The sequence below is a fragment of the Lithobates pipiens genome, unplaced genomic scaffold (genome assembly GCF_037356315.1).
Source record: "Lithobates pipiens isolate NorthernLeopardFrog02 unplaced genomic scaffold, aLitPip1_a1.2 Scaffold_22, whole genome shotgun sequence".
Classification (NCBI taxonomy): domain Eukaryota; kingdom Metazoa; phylum Chordata; class Amphibia; order Anura; family Ranidae; genus Lithobates; species Lithobates pipiens.
In genome coordinates, this window is record NW_027507784.1 from 17258093 (window position 1) to 17267987 (window position 9895).

Below are 9895 nucleotides of genomic sequence, written 5' to 3' on the forward strand. Positions count from 1 at the left end.
TCCTCAACTACACCTAACACCTATACCAGTCCTGAAAAGAACTTTTGTGGACCAAATAGCTAGCGAATTGGGTCACTGCAATCTCTCCCTGCTCCACACAGCAACCTCTCCCTATAGTGACAGAAGAAAGAATGTAAAATGGCCGCCGGATCAGGTCTATTTATAAGTTAGGAGGAATGTCCAAATGTCCATGTGCTGTAATGTCTCAATTGGCTGTCCTGTACCCCATGATGGATGTGTCATCATAGTTCAAAGTTCTTTTACACAGAAAACACGGAAGTCCGCCGGGAGGACGGCGGCAATAGTCCGCCGATCGGGGGGACCACGAACAGCCAGAATTCGCCGCGAAACAACCGCCGGGCGAACCGTTCGGCCATCACTATTCGTCAGTATGCTAGTACGGTGGACTAAGAATGACGCATGCTCCGAAGCAAGTACGAAAAAGGAAGCTATTGGCTACTGGCTATTGAACTTCCTTTTTCTAGTCCCGTCGTACGTGCTGTACGCCATCGCGCTAGCAAACGCCGGAATTTCTGTGTGTCCGTGTGTGGCCAAGTCCGTTCGGTAGAAAGTCCACCGGATTATCCGTCGGATTGTATGTCGGACTAGGTACGCCAGATAATTTGATCGTGTGTACACGGCATGAGTGGGTGTACTGACATACGGCACACTGGTACATACCACTAGACATGTGCATGTTCCGAATTTGTTTTTCAATGAAATTTGACAAATTCGTTTATATTCTAATTAATGAAGGCCCGTTTAACAAATTTTTCTGAAAATGGAAATTTGGAAATTCGAAATAATAACTAACCAATAATAATAATTATTACTAACTAATAAATTATATGTATTGGAATTTTTTTTTCAAATTTAAAAGAAGATTTAAAAAAAAATTATTTTCCAAAATAACGAATGCCGCATCTAAACGAATGGAACGTAACGAAATAATAATAATAAATAATAAAAATAATAATAATAATAATAACTTTGTATTCTTATTTATTCTTATTATTTTGTTACGTTCCATTTGTTTAGATGCAGCGTTCGTTATTTTGGATAATTTGTAACTTTGGAAAATTCATATCCGTTATGTTCACTAACAGCCAAATTTGAAAGGAAATTCCAGTACCTAATAATAATAAATAATAATAATACATAAATAATAATAATAATGATTAAAAAAAAAGTTTTATTCTTATTTATTACTTCATTACGTTCCATTCATTTAGATGCAGCATTTGTTTTTTTCAGATAAGTCGTAACTTTGGATAAAGTCATATTCATTACGTTAACTAACAGCCAAATTTGAAAGGATATTCCAATACCTAATAATAATAATAATAATAATAATAATAATAATAAACAAATAATAATAATAATAAAAACTTTGTATTCTTATTTATTATTATTATTATTACTTCATTATGTTCCATTCATTTAGACGCAGCATTCGTTATTTGGGATAAGTTGTGACTTCGGATAAAGTCATATTTGTTACGTTCACTAACAGCCACATTTGAAAAGAAATTCCAATACCTAACAATAATAATTAATAATAATAATAATAACAATAATAAATAATAATAATATTAATAATAATAAAAACTTTGTATTCTTATTTATTATTATTATTACTTCATTACATTCCATTCATTTAGATGCGGCATTCGTTATTTGGGATAAGTCGTAACTTCGGATAAAGTCATATTTGTTACGTTCACTAACAGCCACATTTGAAAAGAAATTCCGATACCTAATAATAATAATAAATAAATACTACTACTCATACTACTACTACTACTAATAATAATAATAATAAAAACTTTGTATTCTTATTTATTATTATTATTACTTCATTACGTTCCATTCATTTAGATGCAGCATTTGTTTTTTTCAGATAAGTCGTAACTTTGGATAAAGTCATATTCATTACATAAACTAACAACCAAATTTGAAAGGATATTCCAATACCTAATAATAATAATAATAATAATAATAATAATAATAATAATAATAAATAATAATAAAAAACAAATAATAATAATAATAATAATAATAATAATAATAATCATCATAATCATAATCATAATAATAAAAACTTTGTATTCTTATTTATTATTATTATTATTATTATTATTATTATTACTTCATTACGTTCCATTCATTTAGATGCGGCATTCATTATTTGGGATAAGTCGTAACTTCGGATAAAGTCATAGTTGTTACGTTCACTAACGGCCAAATTTGAAAAGAAATTCCAATACCTAACAATAATAATAATAATAATACTACTAATAATAAATAATAATAATAATAATAACAATAAATATTATTAATAATAATAATAATAATAATAATAATAATAATAATAATAATAATATTAATAATAATACAAACTTTGTATTCCTCTTTATTATTATTATTATTATTATTATTATTATTACTTCATTACGTTCCATTCATTTAGATGCGGCATTCGTTATTTGGGATAAGTTGTGACTTCGGATAAAGTCATATTTGTTATGTTCACTAACAGCCACATTTGAAGAGAAATTCCAATACCTAATAATAATAATAAAAACTTTGTATTCTTAGTTATTATTATTATTACTTCATTACGTTCCATTCATTTAGATGCGGCATTCGTTATTTTGGGTTAAGTCGTGACTTCAGATAAAGTCATACTTGTTACATTTACTAACAGCCAAATTTGAAAGGAAATTCCAATACCTAATAATAATAATAATAAATAATAATAATAATAATAACAATAATAATAAAAACCTTCTATTCTTATTTATTATTATTATTACTTCATTACATTACATTCATTTAGATGCGTCATTCGTTATTTCGTAACTTTGTATAAAGTCAAATTCCTTATGTTCACAAACAGCCAAATTTGAAAGGAAATTCCAATACCTATAATTTATTAGTTAGTAAGGCCGCGTACACACGCGGGGACTGTTCGCCCAACCTTGTCCGTCAAACAGTTTCAGCGAACAGTCCGCTCAAAATTAGCATGGACGGACTTGCCCACACACGACGAACGAACAGTTTGCTGAAACCGTGCGCGATGACGTTTCGGCACGTACGACGGGTCGAAAATTTCGACGTCCTATACACTGCAATGCAACCTTCCGACGTGGAAATCCTTTCTGAGCATGCGCGCAACTTAGTTTGTCGAACAAGCCTACACACGAGGGAACTGTCCGCTGAAACCTTGTTTCAGCGGACAGTTTTTCGGAAATTCCGAAAAACCTTGTTGCGCGGACTGTTCGCTGAAACTGTCCGCTGAAGCCCCACACACGAGCGGACTGTCCGCTGAACAAGGTTTCAGCGGACAGTTTCGGCGAACAGTCCCCGCGTGTGTACGCGGCCTTATAGTTATTATTAGTTAGTTAGGTATTATTTTGGATTTTCGAATTTTCGAACTTCAGAATTTCCGAATACCGTATCTAAATGAATGGAACATAACAAATTAGAATTTTTCCGAAGTTACGAATTTCTTCTAAATAACGAATTTCAATCATTACGAATGACCCGGAAAAAAAACTGAATTAAAACCAAAACAAACACATTTTTCACAGTGTACATGTCTACAGTCCACTGTAGCTGCCCATCTTCACTGGCATGGAATGAACATGTGTTTCATGCTTCTGTATGCTGGCAGTCCCATTTATGTCTATTGGGACACAGTGATTGTATGGACGCACAGACAGGGAAGGGATTTACTAAAGCTGGAGCATGCAAAATCTGGTGCTCTGCATAGAAACCAACCAGCACAGAAACCAATAATTGAACAAGCTGAAGTTAAAAGGCGATTGGTTACCATGCACAGCTCTACAAGATTCTGCGCGCTCCAGTTTTAGAAAATATCCACCACTGTTTGCACCCAAGACCACGCATCCACACATCTATCAAACTGCAACCAGCAGCCGTGGCCATGCAGCTGTTGCATCCCAATAGACATGAATGGGACTGCTGACATGTGGATGCATGGAGTAGCTGTGCATCCCAGGCAGGTGAAGATGGCTCCCCACGGGGGGGGGGTGTGCAGATCGGTACACCCATGGGAATGAGACCTAACAACTCTAACATTTGGCCTGGCACCTGGGGCATGTATACATTAACAGGAAGTTCAGACAAAGGGGTTGAATAGGCTTTTACAAGGGACCTTACATTTTGGATGGGAATTTTTCCTCAGAGCTTGGTGGTGTAATGTGCTGCAATTTCACTTTGCCAATACCCAATCACATGCAAGGAAAGTACAGCAAAAAAAAAAAAAAAATTTTTTCTTGCACAAGTCAGGGAGAACAGACCTCATTCACGAAACTCTGAGCAAAATTCCTTGAAAAATGTACTGCCTTTAGTAAATCAAACAGTCTACAACAGGGGGTCTCCAAACTACGGCCCTCCAGTTGTTTAGGAACTGCAATTCCCATCATGTCTGTGAATGTCAGAGTTTTACAATGCCTCATGGGACGTGTAGTTCCACAACAGCTGGAGGGCCGTAGTTTGGAGATCCCTGGTCTACAAGACCGTTACAGGACAGGGAGAGAAAATATGAACATTAAAAGAAAATAATTCAATCCTGTTTTATTTACAGTTCTCTGAAATACTAAAACATTTCTGTTTCCAATTCTATTTTTATTTTCAATTATTATAAAGCATTACACATAATTAAACAATATTCAAACATATATATCACTTACATGCATAATAATCACATTTATTATTTTATTTCCTCTTCCCTCCCTCCCCCCAAAAAAAACAAAAAAAAAACACCCAACAGAGAGGAGGAAAGGGGGATACTGTATATCTAACCTCTCCCCCCTCCCCACTTTTCTCTCCTCTCTCCTCCACGGATCCCTCCCTCCCCTCTCCTCCCTCCTAGTTCACTAATCTTTTACCAATTTCCTATGTTGTCTCCATGGAGTCCAAACCAAGAGGCACCTTTCATATGTATCTAATTCTTGTGCTAAGAGTATCTCCATTCTCTCTATATTATCCATTTCTAGAGCCCATTCATTTATTGTAGGCGACTGGGTTGAGCGCCAGTGCCGCGGTATCACAGTTCTTGCCGCCGTCAACCAGTATCCTAATAGATTCTTTTTAACATTTTTATATGTTCTTGGTAACATAGAGAGAAGGGTAATTTGTGGTGTATTCTGGATTACCTCCCCAGTGACTGTTGTATATAATTGCATAAGCTTTTCCCAGAATCTAAAAATTAGGGGGCATTCCCACCAGATGTGGAGCAGTGTGTCTCTATGGCACCGCCAACATATAGCCGATTTTTCTCGGTAAATACGGTGGAGTGTCACTGGGCTCCAGTACCATCTTGAGAGCAGTTTGTAATTCGTCTCTTGTGCTTTAATCAACGGTGATAAACAGTGAGAGAAATTAAATGCCTTCTCCCATTCCCCAACCTCAATTTGTGCATTGATCTCATTAACCCATTTATTTATATATTCTGGGGGGTCCGGGTGATTTTTAATAATAAACATCTTATACAGTACTGATATAACATGATTTGGTTTTTGATCTTGTATCAGGATAGTTTCAAGTTGTGTTAAATCTCTACCCAGAGACTCACTTGAACGAATTGTACACCAGAATGACCGCAACTGCCAAAACTCCAAGGCCGCGTACACACGCGCGGACTGTTCGCCCAACTTTGTCCGTCCAACAGTTTCGGCAAACAGTCCGCTCAAACTTAGCATGGACGGACATGGCCACACACGACGGACGAACAGTTTGCTGAAACCGTGCGCGATGACGTGAACGGCACATACGACGGGACGAAAAATACGACGTCCTATACACTGCATTATAGCTTTCGGCGTGAAAATCCTTCCTGAGCATGCGCGCAACTTTGTTTGAAGAACAAGCCTACACACGAGCCGACTGTTCGCTGAAACAAGGTTTCAGCGGACAGTTTTACGGAATTTCCGAAAAACCTTGTCCGTCAAACTGTCCGCTGAAACTGTCCGCTGAAAGCCCACACACGAGCGGACTGTCCGCCCAAACACTGTTCAGCGGACAAAGTTGGGCGAACAGTCCGCGCGTGTGTACGCGGCCCAACATTTGCATAGATGATGGTCGCTGAGTAGGGAATAAATTTAATAAAACATTTTTGTAAGAGTTTCTACTTTAATAATTATCTTTAATCAGGTGAAAATGCCCATGTAATTACCAACCTCACCATACATAATCTAAATTGATTATCGCACATTTAAAAACGTTGGCTTGAACTGCCTTGTTAAGGTTTCTTTTTGCAGTTCATCAAGTCTGACCAAACCTGCCTCAACTTGGAGTTCCCCATTATAAGTATGATGGATTGGAGGTTAGGAAAAACCAAAATGAGCACATGACAAATCCAGTACATTGGGCTGTCCATTGGAAGGAACCCTAGAGCTAACTCCACCATATAGAAAATGAAATAAATCCCAAGAAGAGATGACATGGTTCTGGCAGCCATTCGATGGACCTTCAGGCTTGCTCCACGGGAATCCTCCATGTTTTGCTTCATGTGTTGGGCATGCAAAGTGAGCGAAGCAATGATGCGACCCGTGGTGGCCATGACAATCAAAAACGGTACAAAACAGTTGACTATTATTGAAAAACCGATGTAAGAGTCATTCATTTTATATCCAATAACCTTGAACGTTTGGTTGGCCCCAAGATCTAAAGATGTGAAATTTGATGAAAACACCTTTGTAGTGGTCCAAATAAAAGGAAGTGAGCTAAAGAAGGATATAACCTGAGATGAGAATATCAGCCAAGGAACCAACGATTCAACCTTCATCTTCATCCACTCGAAGCAGCCACCTTTAAAAGTAATTATCTTCAAGAAAAAAAACAAGCACAGCCAAGAAGACAGCCAGGAACTGGAAAAGATGGTGTACATCATCACACCATACAAGGTATAAAAAACATAATCCAGAAACACAAGCCCTGTAAAATATATGTAGAATACAACACTGGCAGCATTCCCAAACACGCAGCAAGTGTTCGAAAGGGCGAGAGAAACCACCAGCCGATCACTGGAGTTCAGGACTTGACCTTTCAGCCAGTCTCTGAGGTTGACTAGTATAATGAAGGCATTGGTGAAAGTTCCTATAATGATCTCCACCACAAAGATGGCAAAAAATATTTTGGCATAAGATGGGATGACGATATTATCTAAACCCATTTCTGGCAAAGACTTGAAAGTCAACAGTCAATCCACTTATAGTAATTTTTTTGAAGGCGAGAAGTCATCTAATCCTAGGGTATCCTTCAGGTGAATAGAACGAGACTCAATAGGTGTGGAGTAATTTATAGACGATTCTGTTCCACCTGAAGCAACCTGATGACATCAATGGGGGGGGGGGTTATGGGATTATCCTTTGATCCTCAGGTTAAAATTGATGCAAATGTCCTCCGTCAGCTAAATCTGTATTTGTACTGAACACGTTTTAGGCTTTTCAAAGTAAATCAGGCATAAAGCTGCTGTAGCTTCATGTTATACGGATTCATTTCTGTAACATACTGAATTTAATGCTTATAACAGGAGTTAATTAAATAAATAAAGACATATGCATTTAGAATTTTTGTGTTATATATATTTTTTTTAAAGCCGACTAGTTAAAGGAGATTTGTGAAAAAATACAAAAAAAAAAAAACTCTACTCCTCCCTGCTGCAGCATTGATCCCATCTGATGCTTTAGCTTTCCCCCACCAGCTTTAAGCCTAAAGACTGAGCAATCACAAGAACGTTAATTGCTCAGTTCTCAGGTCTGCTCTGAGCAGAGGGCAGCTCTCACTGGAGTGCCAGGCTGGGGAGGGGTGGGAGGCTGAGCCTCTCAGTGGTACATTGAGAGCTTAAAGAGGATAAACCCTGATGAGTTTACTTCCTCTTTCATTCCCTGCAAAGGCAAAGCATAATGGACTACTATGCACCGCATAGTAGCCCATTATGTGTCACTTACCTGACACAGGAGCCAGCGAAGTCACCGCTGTCCCCTGTAGTCCGCCGCATCCATCTTCTCGGTGGGGTCTCGCAGCTCCGCCGCTGTCATTCGGCAAAGCCGCAATGACGTCACTCCCGCACATGCGCACGGGAGCCGAGACGAGCGTCATTGTGCGGCATCTTCATTATCGAGGATGCCACGCTCAGTGCGCCTGCACGCCGCTGTCTACGGCGCATGCGCCGTAGACAGAGGTGCCCGTCTTCGGGCAAATATCTCCTAAACCGTATAGGTTTGGGAGATACTTCTTGGACCTACAGGTAAGCCTTAATCTAGGCTTACCTTTAGGTCAAAGTGGTTTGTAAGGGTTTACAACCACTTTAAGCCAGCTGATGATTGGGTATATAGGTGGATCCCGATATTATTGGCAGGTTCCTTACAGAGCATGGAGCGGCTCTGTGACGTCAGCCAACATTGCGCCTTCATTGTCTGCTAATTCTGGGTCACAGGAGAACGAAACAAAGTTCACTGCTGTGACCACAGGCACCAAAAAGTTTTGGCCAAACTCCTCTTTTAATACGTTTTTAGGTGGACTGTGTATGCAAATGTGATCAGCTAAATCCAAAAGTCATCCGGTTCCTGATGGAGGGTGTGGGTCCTTCAGAAAAACTACTCGCCTAGTACTCAGGGGTTGGCCTTAGCTGATCATAAGGAGACAGATCCACCAGGCCTTTTCCTTAGGTTGACCAAAACATGCTTTACCTCTATCAGAAGCTTTGTGCTCCAAGGGTACATGGAGGGGTCCTACTTCTTTGGGAGGTGGACTAGAGACATATGTAGGTGAGGAGCAGGTATTTAGTGCCCACCAGGGAAGAAAACTCACATGGAGGTGTTTTGGTAATTTATATTAACAGTAATGTATGGAGAAGTACAACAGTTGGGGCTTACACATTTGTACTGGCCAGAGAACTTAAAATGAACCACACACCTGGTTGATACCCAACAGCATCTGACAGAAGACTGCTACAGGTACCCGAACAGGAAGGGCTACTTTCCAAGGCAGAGTGAAGGTCTCTAATCTGTCCCTCCTCCAAAGGAACTTCTCCTTATGTTAAACTGCCAGTCTCTAGCCAGCGAGATTTTGTCCCTGACCTAACCACTCGCAAAATGTGTGCCAACTCAAGGGGGGCAGTGTTATTTATCAGCACTGCCCACACCAAAGATGGCTGCAAGGGTCACCAGGGCAGCAGAGCCCAATGAGACAGGGGCTCCCTGATGATGCCTATGGAGGTCTTAGAGGGACATGGGCTCCCCACACCCCCCACTCTCCCGGCTGGTGGCCACTGCACAGCGCCGTTCCTGTTGGGAGGCTGAACTACATCTGCCGAGGTGCACTTTTTTGAGTGTGTCCACATGCACTTTTTTTGTTCATTTACCAGTGTTTCATTTTTGTGCACCCACCATGGCCTTGAAAAAAAAAAGAAGTGGTATCCAGTACAGTGATTTTCAGCTTCCCAGGGCATCAGCCAGGTATTGTAGACAGCTGTGATTCTCAACCAGGGTTCCATGGAACCCTAGGGTTCCTCCAGAGGTTGCTAGGGGTTCCTTCTGCATTGGGCAATTTCTGCCTCTAAGATAAGTTCCCACCGACACCATTGATCTTTTTAGCCATTTGTAAGGAGGTAATTCTTCCCAATGACCACAAGTGTAAGCACCATTCTTTCCACTGACCACAAGTGTGAGGACCATTCTTCCCACTGACCATCACACTAATGTATCATGAGTTATAGAGTTCTAATTTTTAGCAGGGGTACCGTGAGACCAGAGAACTATTTCAAGGGTTCCACTGTGTTGAAAAGGTTGAGAAAAGCTGGTATACGGCATACATAGTTACATTGGTTCTAATCGGATCAATGCAACTATGTAAAAATAAAAAA

General features: G+C 39.4%; 1 protein-coding gene across 1 annotated transcript; it reads right to left on the reverse strand.

The window, feature by feature from the left end:
- Nucleotides 1-6197: 6197 nt before the first annotated feature.
- Nucleotides 6198-7269, reverse strand: LOC143925355 (taste receptor type 2 member 40-like). The gene has a single exon (XM_077449925.1). It carries the CDS (start codon nt 7199-7201, stop codon nt 6269-6271), a length of 933 nt encoding a protein of 310 aa, XP_077306051.1. The 5' UTR covers nt 7202-7269; the 3' UTR covers nt 6198-6268.
- Between the last annotated feature and the right edge of the window lie 2626 nt (nt 7270-9895).